The following is a 17,260-nucleotide window of genomic DNA, read 5'->3' as shown; positions in this document are numbered from 1 at the left end:
CGATGGGTTATAGCCCATGTTTTTTTAAATTTTGAAAAAAAAAGTTATCCTCGTTTCTCATCATTTTGGACCATGGGCTCTAGGCCATATCGTACGGCATACTATGGCACGCCGTTTTTCATCATTTTTGAGGATTTGGAAAAAATGAAAAAATGAAAAAAACGATGGGTTATAGCCCATGTTTTTTGAAATTTTGGAAAAAAAAGTTAGCCTCGTTTCTCATCATTTTGGACCGTGGGCTATAGCCCATATCGTACGGCATACTATGGCACGCCGTTTTTCATCATTTTTGAGGATTTGAAAAAAATGACGAAATGACAAAAACGATGGGTTATAGCCCATGTTTTTTGAAATTTTGAAAAAAAAAATTACCCTCGTTTTTCATCATTTTGGACCATGGGCTATAGCCCATATCGTACGGCATACTATAGCACGCCGTTTTTCATCATTTTTGAGGATTTGAAAAAAATGAAAAAATGAAAAAAACGATGGGTTATAGCCCATGTTTTTTGAAATTTTGAAAAAAAAAGTTATCCTCGTTTCTCATCATTTTGGACCATGGGCTATAGGCCATATCGTACGGCATACTATGGCACGCCGTTTTTCATCATTTTTGAGGATTTGAAAAAAATGAAAAAATGAAAAAAAACGATGGGTTATAGCCCATGTTTTTTGAAATTTTGGAAAAAAAAGTTAGCCTCGTTTCTCATCATTTTGGACCGTGGGCTATAGCCCATATCGTACGGCATACTATGGCACGCCGTTTTTCATCATTTTTGAGGATTTGAAAAAAATGAAAAAAACGATGGGTTATAGCCCATGTTTTTTGATTTTTTGAAGAAAATTTGAATCCTCGTTTTTCATCATTTTTGACCATCCTACTGAGCAATAGCCGGCTATTAGACGTGTGTCTAAAAACGGGATAAAAAACGTCTAAAAATGGACGTCTAAAACACGTCTATTTTTAGACGTGTTTTAGACGTCTATTTTTAGACTTTTAGAAAAAAAAATTTACCCTCGTTTTTCATCATTTTGGACCATGGGCTATAGCCCATATCGTACGGCATACTATAGCACGCCGTTTTTCATCATTTTTGAGGATTTTAAAAAAAAATGAAAAAATGAAAAAAACGATGGGTTATAGCCCATGTTTTTTGAAATTTTGAAAAAAAAAGTTATCCTCGTTTCTCATCATTTTGGACCATGGGCTATAGGCCATATCGTACGGCATACTATGGCACGCCGTTTTTCATCATTTTTGAGGATTTGAAAAAAATGAAAAAATGAAAAAAAACGATGGGTTATAGCCCATGTTTTTTGAAATTTTGGAAAAAAAAGTTAGCCTCGTTTCTCATCATTTTGGACCGTGGGCTATAGCCCATATCGTACGGCATACTATAGCACGCAGTTTTTCATCATTTTTGAGGATTTGAAAAAAATGACGAAATGACAAAAACGATGGGTTATAGCCCATGTTTTTTGAAATTTTGAAAAAAAAAGTTAGCCTCGTTTCTCATCATTTTGGACCGTGGGCTATAGCCCATATCGTACGGCATACTATAGAGCGCCGTTTTTCATCATTTTTGAGGATTTGAAAAAAATGACGAAATGACAAAAACGATGGGTTATAGCCCATGTTTTTTGAAATTTTGAAAAAAAAAGTTATCCTCGTTTCTCATCATTTTGGACCATGGGCTATAGGCCATATCGTACGGCATACTATGGCACGCCGTTTTTCATCATTTTTGAGGATTTGAAAAAAATGAAAAAATGAAAAAAACGATGGGTTATAGCCCATGTTTTTTGAAATTTTGAAAAAAAAAGTTAGCCTCGTTTCTCATCATTTTGGACCGTGGGCTATAGCCCATATCGTACGGCATACTATAGCGTGCAGTTTTTCATCATTTTTGAAGATTTGAAAAAAATGAAAAAATGAAAAAAACGATGGGTTATAGCCCATGTTTTTTTAAATTTTGAAATAAAAAGTTAGCCTCGTTTCTCATCATTTTGGACCGTGGGCTATAGCCCATATCGTACGGCATACTATGGCACGCCGTTTTTCATCATTTTTGAGGATTTGAAAAAAATTACGTAATGACAAAAACGATGGGTTATAGCCCATGTTTTTTGAAATTTTGAAAAAAAAAGTTAGCCTCGTTTCTCATCATTTTGGACCGTGGGCTATAGCCCATATCGTACGGCATACTATAGCGCGCCGTTTTTCATCATTTTTGAGGATTTGAAAAAAATGACGAAATGACAAAAACGATGGGTTATAGCCCATGTTTTTTGAAATTTTGAAAAAAAAAGTAAGCCTCGTTTCTCATCATTTTGGACCGTGGGCTATAGCCCATATCGTACGGCATACTATAGCGCGCCGTTTTTCATCATTTTTGAGGATTTGAAAAAAATGTAGAAATGACAAAAACGATGGGTTATAGCCCATGTTTTTTGAAATTTTGAAAAAAAAAGTTAGCCTCGTTTCTCATCATTTTGGACCGTGGGCTATAGCCCATATCGTACGGCATACTATAGAGCGCCGTTTTTCATCATTTTTGAGGATTTGAAAAAAATGACGAAATGACAAAAACTATGGGTTATAGCCCATGTTTTTTGAAATTTTGAAAAAAAAAGTTAGCCTCGTTTCTCATCATTTTGGACCGTGGGCTATAGCCCATATCGTACGGCATACTATAGCGCGCCGTTTTTCATCATTTTTGAGGATTTGAAAAAAATGACGAAATGACAAAAACGATGGGTTATAGCCCATGTTTTTTGAAATTTTGAAAAAAAAAAGTTAGCCTCGTTTCTCATCATTTTGGACCGTGGGCTATAGCCCATATCGTACGGCATACTATAGCGCGCCGTTTTTCATCATTTTTGAGGATTTGAAAAAAATGACGAAATGACAAAAACGATGGGTTATAGCCCATGTTTTTTGAAATTTTGAAAAAAAAAGTTAGCCTCGTTTCTCATCATTTTGGACCATGGGCTATAGCCCATATCGTACGGCATACTATAGCGCGCCGTTTTTCATCATTTTTGAGGATTTGAAAAAAATGACGAAATGACAAAAACGATGGGTTATAGCCCATGTTTTTTGAAATTTTGAAAAAAAAAGTTAGCCTCGTTTCTCATCATTTTGGACCGTGGGCTATAGCCCATATCGTACGGCATACTATAGCGCGCCGTTTTTCATCATTTTTGAGGATTTGAAAAAAATGACGAAATGACAAAAACGATGGGTTATAGCCCATGTTTTTTGAAATTTTGAAAAAAAAAGTTAGCCTCGTTTCTCATCATTTTGGACCGTGGGCTATAGCCCATATCGTACGGCATACTATAGCGCGCCGTTTTTCATCATTTTTGAGGATTTGAAAAAAATGACGAAATGACAAAAACGATGGGTTATAGCCCATGTTTTTTGAAATTTTGAAAAAAAAAGTTAGCCTCGTTTCTCATCATTTTGGACCATGGGCTATAGCCCATATCGTACGGCATACTATAGCGCGCCGTTTTTCATCATTTTTGAGGATTTGAAAAAAATGACGAAATGACAAAAACGATGGGTTATAGCCCATGTTTTTTGAAATTTTGAAAAAAAAAGTTAGCCTCGTTTCTCATCATTTTGGACCGTGGGCTATAGCCCATATCGTACGGCATACTATAGCGCGCCGTTTTTCATCATTTTTGAGGATTTGAAAAAAATGACGAAATGACAAAAACGATGGGTTATAGCCCATGTTTTTTGAAATTTTGAAAAAAAAAGTTAGCCTCGTTTCTCATCATTTTGGACCGTGGGCTATAGCCCATATCGTACGGCATACTATAGCGCGCCGTTTTTCATCATTTTTGAGGATTTGAAAAAAATGACGAAATGACAAAAACGATGGGTTATAGCCCATGTTTTTTGAAATTTTGAAAAAAAAAGTTAGCCTCGTTTCTCATCATTTTGGACCATGGGCTATAGCCCATATCGTACGGCATACTATAGCGCGCCGTTTTTCATCATTTTTGAGGATTTGAAAAAAATGACGAAATGACAAAAACGATGGGTTATAGCCCATGTTTTTTGAAATTTTGAAAAAAAAAGTTATCCTCGTTTCTCATCATTTTGGACCATGGGCTATAGCCCATATCGTACGGCATACTATAGCGCGCCGTTTTTCATCATTTTTGAGGATTTGAAAAAAATTACGTAATGACAAAAACGATGGGTTATAGCCCATGTTTTTTGAAATTTTGAAAAAAAAAGTTAGCCTCGTTTCTCATCATTTTGGACCGTGGGCTATAGCCCATATCGTACGGCATACTATAGCGCGCCGTTTTTCATCATTTTTGAGGATTTGAAAAAAATTACGTAATGACAAAAACGATGGGTTATAGCCCATGTTTTTTGAAATTTTGAAAAAAAAAGTTAGCCTCGTTTCTCATCATTTTGGACCGTGGGCTATAGCCCATATCGTACGGCATACTATAGCGCGCCGTTTTTCATCATTTTTGAGGATTTGAAAAAAATGACGAAATGACAAAAACGATGGGTTATAGGCCATGTTTTTTGAAATTTTGAAAAAAAAAGTTAGCCTCGTTTCTCATCATTTTGGACCGTGGGCTATAGCCCATATCGTACGGCATACTATAGCGCGCCGTTTTTCATCATTTTTGAGGATTTGAAAAAAATGACGAAATGACAAAAACGATGGGTTATAGCCCATGTTTTTTGAAATTTTGGAAAAAAAAGTTAGCCTCGTTTCTCATCATTTTGGACCGTGGGCTATAGCCCATATCGTACGGCATACTATAGCGCGCCGTTTTTCATCATTTTTGAGGATTTAAAAAAAATGACGAAATGACAAAAACGATGGGTTATAGCCCATGTTTTTTGAAATTTTGAAAAAAAAGGTTATCCTCGTTTCTCATCATTTTGGACCATGGGCTATAGCCCATATCGTACGGCATACTATAGCGCGCCGTTTTTCATCATTTTTGAGGATTTGAAAAAAATGACGAAATGACAAAAACGATGGGTTATATCCCATGTTTTTTGAAATTTTGAAAAAAAAAGTTAGCCTCGTTTCTCATCATTTTGGACCGTGGGCTATAGCCCATATCGTACGGCATACTATAGCGCGCCGTTTTTCATCATTTTTGAGGATTTGAAAAAAATGACGAAATGACAAAAACGATGGGTTATAGCCCATGTTTTTTGAAATTTTGAAAAAAAAAGTTAGCCTCGTTTCTCATCATTTTGGACCGTGAGCTATAGCCCATATCGTACGGCATACTATAGCGCGCCGTTTTTCATCATTTTTGAGGATTTAAAAAAAATGACGAAATGACAAAAACGATGGGTTATAGCCCATGTTTTTTGAAATTTTGAAAAAAAAAGTTAGCCTCGTTTCTCATCATTTTGGACCGTGGGCTATAGCCCATATCGTACGGCATACTATAGAGCGCCGTTTTTCATCATTTTTGAGGATTTGAAAAAAATGACGAAATGACAAAAACTATGGGTTATAGCCCATGTTTTTTGAAATTTTGAAAAAAAAAGTTAGCCTCGTTTCTCATCATTTTGGACCGTGGGCTATAGCCCATATCGTACGGCATACTATAGCGCGCCGTTTTTCATCATTTTTGAGGATTTGAAAAAAATTACGTAATGACAAAAACGATGGGTTATAGCCCATGTTTTTTGAAATTTTGAAATAAAAAGTTAGCCTCGTTTCTCATCATTTTGGACTGTGGGCTATAGCCCATATCGTACGGCATACTATAGCGCGCCGTTTTTCATCATTTTTGAGGATTTGAAAAAAATGACGAAATGACAAAAACGATGGGTTATAGCCCATGTTTTTTGAAATTTTGAAAAAAAAAGTTAGCCTCGTTTCTCATCATTTTGGACCATGGGCTATAGCCCATATCGTACGGCATACTATAGCGTGCCGTTTTTCATCATTTTTGAGGATTTGAAAAAAATGACGAAATGACAAAAACGATGGGTTATAGCCCATGTTTTTTGAAATTTTGAAAAAAAAAGTTAGCCTCGTTTCTCATCATTTTGGACCGTGGGCTATAGCCCATATCGTACGGCATACTATAGCGCGCCGTTTTTCTACATTTTTGAGGATTTGAAAAAAATGACGAAATGACAAAAACGATGGGTTATAGCCCATGTTTTTTGAAATTTTGAAAAAAAAAGTTAGCCTCGTTTCTCATCATTTTGGACCATGGGCTATAGCCCATATCGTACGGCATACTATAGCGCGCCGTTTTTCATCATTTTTGAGGATTTGAAAAAAATGACGAAATGACAAAAACGATGGGTTATAGCCCATGTTTTTTGAAATTTTGAAAAAAAAAGTTAGCCTCGTTTCTCATCATTTTGGACCATGGGCTATAGCCCATATCGTACGGCATACTATAGCGCGCCGTTTTTCATCATTTTTGAGGATTTGAAAAAAATGACGAAATGACAAAAACGATGGGTTATAGCCCATGTTTTCTGAAATTTTGAAAAAAAAAGTTAGCCTCGTTTCTCATCATTTTGGACCGTGGGCTATAGCCTATATTGTACGGCATACTATAGTGCGCCGTTTTTCATCATTTTTGATGATTTGATAATAATAAAAAAAACGATGGGTTATAGGCCATTTTCCGGAATTTTCCTCAATTCCTCCGCAAGACTCTGCAATTTCTCAAAAAAAATTAAAAAACCATGGGCTATAACCCATCGTTTTTTTTGAAAAAATTAAAACCTGATGAAGGCCGTTCATTCACGGCCGAAACGTTGTGTCTTATTTATGGTGTATTGAATAAAAAGCAAACACCTTGGAGTAATATTCCTGATGAAAGGTTCCTGTTGAAAAGACAGAGGAACTGTGAAAATATACAAACTTTCTACTTGTATAATTAATTTTCCTTTAATGATGTTGCCTCTGTCTGTGGTTCAAACTTCATTAAAAACAAGACCATTTATTTCTTATGTGAAATACCTTCATGATGCGCGTGCACGCACGCACGCGCACACATACACACGTTTTTTCTTTACATTAGTGTAAACATAATTCCTATATATTCTTCCTCTCATTCATTGGCACAGTGGTTATTGTAGCATGCATCAAACATGCTGCAATCTTATTTAATCTTAATCTTAAAAACGTATTTTAAAAGAATAAAAAAGTTATTTCAACCAATGATGCATGAAGAGCAGATGATACGGACAGCGGACTGTCAGTAAATGGTCAGAACATTGTAACATCTTTTACAATGAAAACAAGTTAGTGTCAAACAGTGACTCTTGTTGTTAAGTAACAAAAGGGAAGAATTACCTTTTAATAATGAATTGCATTTTTATAACGCTTTTCCAAGTGCTCAAAGGCAAAGCGCTTTACAACGGTTCATACATTGGGAGGTGAAGCGGCGAACAGTCGACGCCAGCGTCCTCACTTCACACATTCACACACCGACGGTGGCGAGCTCACACCGACCCACTCATCGGAGGCAGTGTGGGGTTCAGTGTCTTGCTCAAGGACACTTCACATGTAAGCAGGAGGATCCGGGATTCGAACCGCCGACCCAGGGATCATTGGATGACCGGCAAACATGGTGCTCAATAAAAACAAGTTGATTCATGATTTATTTTTATTTATTTTTAAATAACAAATGGACGACACACTGATAAAGCACTATACCTATTTACAACAGCCAGGGTCCACCTTTTTCAATTCATCAGACGTGAAGACAGAATTACCTACTCTGGTAGTCTATAGTCTGGTAACTGCCTTTCTGACAGAATTACCTTCTGATTAATGCATTTCTGATGTGTGATAAATGTATTTCTGGAATACTCTACTTGTAACAGAGTAGAGTATTTATTATGTATATTTAATATTACAGTGTCTCCAACAGAGTAAAGTAGAGTATTTATTATGTATATTTAATATTACAGTGTCTCCAACAGAGTAAAGTAGAGTATTTATTATGTATATTTAATATTACAGTGTCTCCAACAGAGTAAAGTAGAGTATTTATTATGTATATTTAATATTACAGTGTCTCCAACAGAGTAAAGTAGAGTATTTATTATGTATATTTAATATTACAGTGTCTCCAACAGAGTAAAGTAGAGTATTTATTGTGTAAATATATGTTTTATTATAATAATAATAACTTCAGAGGATTTTCAAGTGAGTACATTTTTCCACCACTGAGCACGTGGCCTCGACGTCACGTGATGAGAATCAGCACCGTGGCGTGGACAGCTCCAATGCGCAGCTTTTTTACTGCGTGTGTGTGTGTGTGTGTGTGTGTGTGTGTTACAGTGTTTCTCTCTCTCTCTCTCTCTCTCTCTCTCTCTCTCTCTCTCTCTCTCTCCTCATCGTACGTCACGTGACGTGTGTTTGGAGTGAGTGAGACGAGGATGTGGTTGAAACTGTGGAAATAATGTTTTATTGTTATTGATTTTACCTCAAGAAGAAGGAGGAGGAGGCCATGCACACTGAGCTACGGTAGCCTACTAGCCTACTAGCCTACTGCTGCTGCTACTGCTGCTGCTGCTGCTGTTGTGATGGTGGCGGCGCCGTGGTCTTGCTGCTGATGGTAACGTTTGTGTAACGGACAGTTCTACCTTATAGTCTGTCTTGTTTGTTTTGGTTCCTTTCGGAGAGGGAATGGATCCTTCCTCCTGGCTCTCCTGGTTCTCCTGGCTCTGGAGATGATCACCGTAGAGAAGAAACACCAGCAGGCAGAACTACACCACAGCCTCGTCGCCATATGAGATGATGGATTATTACTGTTGTTCTCTAACATGCTGATAGTCGTCTCCGTGGGATTGCTCTGTCGGAGGGGGAGGAGAGGAAGGTTGTGGGGGCGAAACCTACTCTGTTTACCAGCCGAAACACAGCAGCTCCACCGTGGCGAGATGTGGGAGATTATTCACCCATGATGTGATCCTGCTTGCCGGGTAACATGACTGAGACGATAGCCTATACTGCAGGGTAACATGACTGAGAGATAGATAGATAGATAGATAGATAGATAGATAGATAATCTACTGATTTAAGTTATTTAGATTTGTTTAATTTTTTAATAGCATCCCAAACCCCCACGAATAGCCTAAGCCTCATCTCTACAAAAAAAAAGAAAAACAGCATCTATTTCTGCCTTTTGAGAAGAAAGAAGAATAGGCTATGCTGCAAATATTTGTTGCAGACATTGTTGGATAGTTTATTCCTTTTTATAATTATTTGTATTTAAATTTTATTTAGCAGATGTTGTAGAAAGGTCCGTTCTTATAATGAAGACTCCATTGTGACTTTTTAAATGTCTGCTATCCCTGGCAGAAACCCCGCCCCTTGTCCACGGGAAGAGCCGCTCCTATTGGCTGGATTAAGCTGCACATGCTATAACAACAAGATATGGAGGCAGCGATTGGCTATTCAAATAACATGGCCTTTTTCCCCCTTCTTGTTCTCACCGACATCCGTGTCCAGCAGCGACCTCTAGAGGTACTTTACTGAAGTAATAATAACAATAATAATAATAGAACATGTTATCAAAAGACTATTGAAGTAAATTTGACAGCTCGTTTGTTGGGGGTGGGGGGGGGGGGGGGGGCACAGTGCAGTGCGACGTCATTGGAGGATGTTTAAGGGACATTAATTAACAGTACAGGATGTTTAAGGACATTAATTAACAGGATGTTTAAGGACATTAATTAACAGGATGTTTAAGGACATTAATTAACAGGATGTTTAAGGACATTAATTAACAGAATGTTTAAGTACCGCATCCGGATGTTTCTGAACGAACTCAAAGTGCTGGCCTTCCTGCGGTCCGGCGGCTCCAGGACCCCCAGGGTGGTGCGCGCAGGGCTGGGGGCCCTCGGGGGGGCCCTCAGGGGGGACTGCGGCCGTTGGCCCCCGTTCGACTGCTCCGAGCGGAGGGGGAGGGGGGGGGACGACGCGGAGGAGTACTACGGCTGCTCGGAGGAGCCGGCCAGGCCGCGCAGCCTGGCGTTGGACGACCCCGCCAAACCCCTGGACACCGCTAACCCCTCCCTGCCCAGTCTGGACCCCAGTGTGACCGCGGGGGGTCTGGACCCCGGTCTGGACCCCGGTCTGGACCCCGGCCACGCCTCGCTGCCCAGTCTGACCGAGAGTGGCATCGGCTCGCCGCAGTGCCGGATCTGCTTCCAAGGCCTCGAACAGGTGAGTCTGGTCCATAGCTCTAATGCTACTGGTCCATATCTCTAATGCTACTGGTCCATAGCTCTAATGCTACTGGTCCATATCTCTAATGCTACTGGTCCATAGCTCTAATGCTACTGGTCCATAGCTCTAATGCTACTGGTCCATAGCTCTAATGCTCTGGTCCATAGCTCTAATGCTACTGGTCCATAGCTCTAATGCTCTGCTCCATAGCTCTAATGCTACTGGTCCATAGCTCTAATGCTCTGCTCCATAGCTCTAATGCTCTGTTCCATAGCTCTAATGCTCTGGTCCATAGCTCTAATGCTACTGCTCCATAGCTCTAATGCTACTGGTCCATAGCTCTAATGCTCTGGTCCATAGCTCTAATGCTACTGGTCCATAGCTCTAATGCTACTGGTCCATAGCTCTAATGCTCTGGTCCATAGCTCTAATGCTACTGGTCCATAGCTCTAATGCTCTGGTCCATAGCTCTAATGCTACTGGTCCATAGCTCTAATGCTACTGGTCCATAGCTCTAATGCTCTGTTTCCCCTTTAGGGGGAGCTGTTGAGCGCGTGCCGCTGTGCTGGCTCGGTGCGTTGTACTCACCAGCCATGCCTGATCCGCTGGATCAGTGAGAGAGGAGCCTGGAGCTGTGAGCTGTGTTACTGGAAGTACCACGTCCTGGCCATCAGTACCAAGAACCCACTACAGGTCAGTACCACGTCCTGGCCATCAGTACCAAGAACCCACTACAGGTCAGTACCACGTCCTGGCCATCAGTACCAAGAACCCACTACAGGTCAGTACCACGTCCTGGCCATCAGTACCAAGAACCCACTACAGGTCAGTACCACGTCCTGGCCATCAGTACCAAGAACCCACTACAGGTCAGTACCACGTCCTGGCCATCAGTACCAAGAACCCACTACAGGTCAGTACCACGTCCTGAACATCAGTACCAAGAACCCACTACAGGTCAGTACCACGTCCTGAACATCAGTACCAAGAACCCACTACAGGTCAGTACCACGTCCTGGCCATCAGTACCAAGAACCCACTACAGGTCAGTACCACGTCCTGAACATCAGTACCAAGAACCCACTACAGGTCATAATGTGTGTGTGTGTGTGTGTGTGTGTGTGTGTGTGTGTGTGTGTGTGTGTGTGTGTGTGTGTGTGTGTGTGTGTGTGTGTGTGTGTGTGTGTGTGTGTGTGTGTGTGTGTGTGTGTGTGTGCGTGTCTCTCTCCAGTGGCAGGCCATCTCTCTGACCGTCATAGAGAAGGTCCAGATAGCGGCCATCTTCCTGGGTTCTCTGTTCCTCATGGCCAGTATCTCCTGGTTGGTCTGGAGCTCCTTCAGTCCCTCAGCCAGGTGGCAACGGCAGGACCTGCTGTTCCAGATCTGCTACGGAATGTACGGCTTCATGGACATAGTGTGCATAGGTAAGAACTAAGAACACCTCATGGACTTAGGCCCTCATTTATCAACCGTGCGTACGCCAAAATATGGGTGCACACCGAAATTACCGACATTTTCGACATTTACCATTTCCGGCAATTGAAATTGAACTTGACAGTTCAATTTCAAAACTCACGTCTGCTCGTGAGCTGGCGTACGCTTGTTTTTCTGTCGTAGAACGGCGGAGCAGCATTGTTTGACCAGCTGAGAGGCTGCCAAAGGCATCGAAACATATGTAGAGTCTAGCAGTTTTATACCTGCTCAGTTTCAAGCTTAACAGGAATCTGTAAAAATGCGTTTGGAGTCATTGCTTTTTTTTGAAGCACACTTCTGTTATGCCCATAGGCTATTCACTCCTAAAATGTTAATATAAAATTGTATGTATATGGGCTACACACAAAGAAAAAGGAATAGACCTACAAGATGTGTCTTTGTGTCATATGAAATTTGTAGGAGCTTTCCAACTTTACAATTAAAATTGCGCTTGTTGCTTAAGCCATTTAAACAGTTTTGCATGAGCGCATACATGCGAGGATTTGGGCTGTCTGTGCTGGAATATTTCCATGACGTTGGAAAGTAGCCTATAGTGCAATGCAGCTGCGGAGAGTCCCAACATGCATGGGTAGCCTATATACTGTACTGTAGCCTAATCTACAGCAGGCCAACAATGTCTTTCTGGAGTTACGGTATATGCAATCTCCTCGTTTAATAAACCTGACGTGTCACTGGAATGTCAAATGTGCCGTGCCAGCCCAGCGCAAGTGCATGGGAACCGCATCGGCGATAGGTATAGGCTAATAACCCAGCCAGTCAGCCCACCACCACCAGTACCATATATTTTGGCTGCACATTAATATAATTGACAGTTGACAGTCCTGCAGCCACTGCAGCAACTAGCGACTGCGAGGCAATCTAAATAGACTGTCGAACGTGCATGGTCAGTTGATCACGGACGGACCACAGTGATAGAGAGAGACAGACAGACAGGACAGGAGGAGCACCTGCAAAACAGCAGCGTGTGTGTGCCTATTTGTTATTTAATTATGGTTCAGGTTCAGGTTTTCGTTCACTAATATATCTTGTTGTAAAAACGAGGGCGAGGCTTGATTTCATAGGGCGTGCCAGATAGATTTCAGCCATCACATTTATTAACGTCAGAACGAAATTAAGGAAGAATCAGCTGTTTGCGATCACTTTATAAATGCCGTGGCGACGTGGGTGTACTACGAAACCTGCACTCGAATCTGTGGCAGATTTTACACTCAATTGATAAATGAGGGCCATAGTGTGCATAGGTAAGAACTAAGGCCCTCATTTATCAATCGAGTGTAAAATCTGCCACAGATTCGAGTGCAGGTTTCGTAGTACACCCACGTCGCCACGGCATTTATAAAGTGATCGCAAACAGCTGATCCTTCCTTAATTTCGTTCTGACGTTAATAAATGTGACGGCTGAAATCTATCTGGCACGCCCTATGAAATCAAGCCTCGCCCTCGTTTTTGCGACTGAACACATGTTTACGACCTGTGGGAACCATGGAAACCATGGAAAAAAGGTTTCTCCCGTGCCTTGCCCGCCTCACGCACCTCTCTCACACACACACACACACACACACACACACACACACGCAGAAGCACACGCAACTTGCAAGCCCACTGGTGTCTTGTTAAATAAAGAACGAACACCTGCATGAATTAAATAAAGTTGTAGGCCTACCCTGTCTGTTTTCCTCTCACCTCGCTTGCTTTGCTGTCATGTCCACGCATGCACGCATATACATGACACATCGACATCGCATCGCCATGAATGGAATTAGTTTGTAGGCTGGCCTATATTAATTTTACCCATTCGTGCGCAGTGCACGGCGAAGGCGTGATACTGCGCACTGCTGTGATATTAAAGTCCTGTGGGTGACATGCCTGCATGAGAGATAGGCTATCATGTCGTCAAGGCAGCTCACAATCAACGTTTATGTAGTGATTTGATCATTGATGAACGAATCATAAACATATGGATGAAGGCTTGCCGCTTGCGCTGGTATGTGTTGGCGACGCACGCCGCGGTCCCGTCCTCCCGACCCCCGAAAATGATCTCGCTTTTATCTGAACTGTCAAAACTGTCTAAGCACTTATAAATGGTGAATGATTGAGCCCCTTACGCCTATAGCCTGCTAGTACTTACTACAAATAGGCAAGCTGTATGCTTGTCATTGTCACTTGGAAATAAAGGCGTGCAGTCCATTCATGCCTTTAAAAAAATAATAATATCATAATCGCATATGCCGCATCACCGCGTCCGCATGCGCTCCAAAATCATCTCACAAGTGCGCTCGCATAACAAGTGTTTGATTAAGCACAAACTAATACATTGTAAACATGTTATATTGTTTTTAATTGCGCGATTTTAATTACTTGTAAAGTTGGAAATCTCTCTTTTGTTTTTTACATACACATACCGTTTTATATTAACATTTTAGGAGTGAAAACATATGTTTAGATGCCTGTGACAGCGTGTCAGCAGTTCAGACAATGCTGCTCCGCTTGTGTATAGACAGAAAAAAATGCGTACGCCAGCTGAGAAGCAAACGTGGATTTTGCACGTTGTCACGTTCAATTTCAAGCTTTGGCGGAAATGGTAAATGTCAAAAATGTCGGCAATTTCGGCGTGCACCCATATTTTGGCGTACGCACGGTTGATAAATGAGGGCCTAAGAACACCTCATGGACATAGTGTGCATAGGTAAGAACTAAGAACACTTCATAGTGTGCATGGTAAGAATGTGCGTCTGGCTTCAGTCCAATTGAGGCTCTGCTACGTAGACTTCTATTGGTCACTTCATGGGGCTTCAGTCCAATGGCGGCTCTCCTACATAGACTTCTATTGAGAATGGGGACGACTAACTGGGACACTGGAGTGCACTGGACTCAGGGCAACAGCCCAGCTTTAATGATCTTCAATCCCTTTATTTTAGATTGTTTAGTAATAGTACAACATAAACATTGCAGAGACTTTAGTTGTTACTGTACAATACAGTTGTCATGTTTGCACACATGGTTAAAATAGCTCTTATTTGCGCCGCCCTCGTTAAAAACAATGTATTTCCAACTCCAGCTTGTCTCAGTTCAGGTTGCACGAGCAGGGCTGGGTTTCTGCCCCCTCAATGTCCTAACTCTTCTATTAGATGGCTCTGGGTTTCTGCCCCCTCAATGTGGTAACTCTTCTATTAGATGGCTCTGGGTTTCTGCCCCCTCAATGTCCTAACTCTTCTATTAGATGGCTCTGGGTTTCTGCCCCCTCAATGTAGTAACTCTTCTATTAGATGGCTCTGGGTTTCTGCCCCCTCAATGTCCTAACTCTTCTATTAGATGGCTCTGGGTTTCTGCCCCCTCAATGTCCTAACTCTTCTATTAGATGGCTCTGGGTTTCTGCCCCCTCAATGTCCTAACTCTTCTATTAGATGGCTCTGGTCTATTTATGTTCTGTCCTGTTTATAACACAGAGCGCTGGGGTTGTATGTTCTGTCCTGTTGTGAATTAACCCATTCCGAACGGGAACCCCTTTTGGTGTTAGCATCATGTTATGCTTTAGCTATTGAAAAATAGCAGATCTACAAGCTCGTAGCGCGCCACCGAGTGGCGCGCTACGAGCGGCGCGCTACGAGCTTGTAGGTCTGCTATTTTTTTTAAATCGAAGAACGACTGACATTTTTAGAATCTGATCACAGGTCAGAATGGGTTAATCAATATTACACGAGAGGGTGGTTCCTGACCTCATCACTGTCTGGTTCCTGACATCATCACTGTCTGGTTCCTGACCTCATCACTGTCTGGTTCCTGACATCATCATGACCTCATCACTGTCTGGTTCCTGACCTCATCACTGTCTGGTTCCTGACATCATCATGACCTCATCACTGTCTGGTTCCTGACATCATCATGACCTCATCACTGTCTGGTTCTTGACATCACTGTCGTGGCAATAATCACGTTAAACAACACCCTCAAGTGTAATGTTGCAATTCTACAACAGTAGATATATTTCTTTAATGACAGATGTATATAGTCACTACGACTATAAATGTCCCAAGAAACTAGCTAGCCTAGCCACCCAGTTTGCTATAGCGCTCCTCTGGGAAAACAGAGCGGCTGAATTCTTTGTTTTGATTGGGTGGTGGTGAACGGTGCTGGGTTCGATCCACGGCTAGAAGAAGCCGGCTGTTTCAACCAATCGGATTGCTTCCTCGAAACGACCTGTTGTATAGAATGAACTTTATCTGCTCAACACACCGTGATAATAAAATAATGGTATGTTTTGTGTGTGTGTGTGTGTGCGTGTGTGTGTGTGCGTGCGTGCGTGCGTGCGCGTGTGCGTGTGTGTGTGTGTGTGTGTGCGTGTGTGTGTGTGTGTGTGTGCGTGCGTGTGTGTGTGTGTGTGTGTGCGTGCGTGCGTGTGTGTGTGTGTGTGTGTGTGTGTGTGTGTGTGTGTGTGTGTGTGTGTGCGTGCGTGTGTGTGTGTGTGTGCGGTCCAGGCCTCATCATCCATGAGGGCTCGTCCGTGTACCGTATCTTCCAGCGCTGGCAGGCCGTCAACCAGCAGTGGAAGATCCTCAACTATGACAAGCACAAGGACCTGGGCGGGGCCTCCGCCCCCCCCCCGGCGGGCAGTGCTACGGACAGAGGAGGAAGAGGAGGGGCCAGGGGAGGAGGAAGGGGAGGGGCCACCAGCCAGCGCGTGCGGAGGACTCTTCTGAACCGCCACTGCGGCTCCGCGCTCCTGCACATGCTCAGTCAGTTCAGAGCCCGCCGGCCGCCGCCGCCCGGCTCCTCCAATCACGAGGTGGTGATGAGGGTGACCACGGTGTGAGGCTCCTCCCACACTGACCACGGTGTGAGGCTCCTCCCACACTGACCACGGTGTGAGGCTCCTCCCACATTGACCACGGCATGAGGCTCCTCCCACAGGGTGTGAGGTTGTGCTGAGCCGCCCTCACCCCCTACTGGCCGAAGCTGGAACTGTCTGGAAGTGTGTTTATAACACAGAGCACTGGGGTTGTTTATAACGCAGAGCCCTGGGGTTGTTTATAACGCAGAGCACTGGGGTTGTTTATAACACAGAGCACTGGGGTTGTTTATAACACAGAGCCCTGGGGTTGTTTTATTATCAAAGGAAAAAAACAAAGTAATAAATAAGCTACATTTGACAGAAGGTGCAGCATTGACTCTTCTGATACGCTGTATATGAAATAATGTTGTTCCAATAGAACATTTTTTAATCCAAACGTTTTGTAAAGAAATATGATGAAGGTGTTTTTTTCCATTTTTATGTTCATATGATCATATTATTATGGGCGGAAATTACAATAAATGTTTTGTTGTTGTTCTCATCGATGACATAATGACCTCTCCCCGTCACCTATAGGCCCTTTGACCTTTGACCTCTCCCCGTCACCTATAAACCGCCTCTACACACTTGACTTGCACTCGGTATACACGCATATTAAGTGTCGTCCGAAACCAAGCAGCCTTGAGTGGAAGTGGCTTATGAAGCCCTCGAGGAGCGAGTCTGTGCCCTGCTCTCTGTCCGCATGGAAACCGCCACCTAAAAATGT

The 17,260-nt window shown here is 42.1% G+C and overlaps 1 protein-coding gene across 1 annotated transcript; it reads left to right on the top strand.

The window, feature by feature from the left end:
- Positions 1 to 9,646: 9,646 nt before the first annotated feature.
- On the top strand, positions 9,647 to 17,029 carry LOC308334902 (E3 ubiquitin-protein ligase MARCHF9-like). The gene is made up of 4 exons (XM_080791795.1): positions 9,647 to 10,208; positions 10,749 to 10,904; positions 11,443 to 11,635; positions 16,181 to 17,029. The coding sequence occupies exons 1-4, from the start codon at positions 9,774 to 9,776 to the stop codon at positions 16,513 to 16,515; spliced, it is 1,119 nt and encodes a 372-aa protein (XP_080647921.1). The 5' UTR covers positions 9,647 to 9,773; the 3' UTR covers positions 16,516 to 17,029.
- Positions 17,030 to 17,260: the final 231 nt, after the last annotated feature.

Source organism: Protomyctophum bolini, assembly GCF_963924005.1.
Source record: "Protomyctophum bolini genome assembly, chromosome: 20".
Taxonomy (NCBI): Eukaryota; Metazoa; Chordata; class Actinopteri; order Myctophiformes; family Myctophidae; genus Protomyctophum; species Protomyctophum bolini.
Note: the sequence above shows the minus strand (reverse complement) of the source record. Positions and strands in the feature narration are given on the sequence as shown.

Excerpts from the sequence above, each read along its gene's own strand:
- LOC308334902 (XM_080791795.1), top strand. The coding sequence starts at position 9,774 with ATGTTTAAGTACCGCATCCGGATGTTTCTGAACGAACTCAAAGTGCTG. Across the intron at positions 10,905-11,442 it reads GTACCAAGAACCCACTACAG|TGGCAGGCCATCTCTCTGAC; the intron begins GTCAGTACCACG and ends GTCTCTCTCCAG. Across the intron at positions 11,636-16,180 it reads CATGGACATAGTGTGCATAG|GCCTCATCATCCATGAGGGC; the intron begins GTAAGAACTAAG and ends TGTGCGGTCCAG.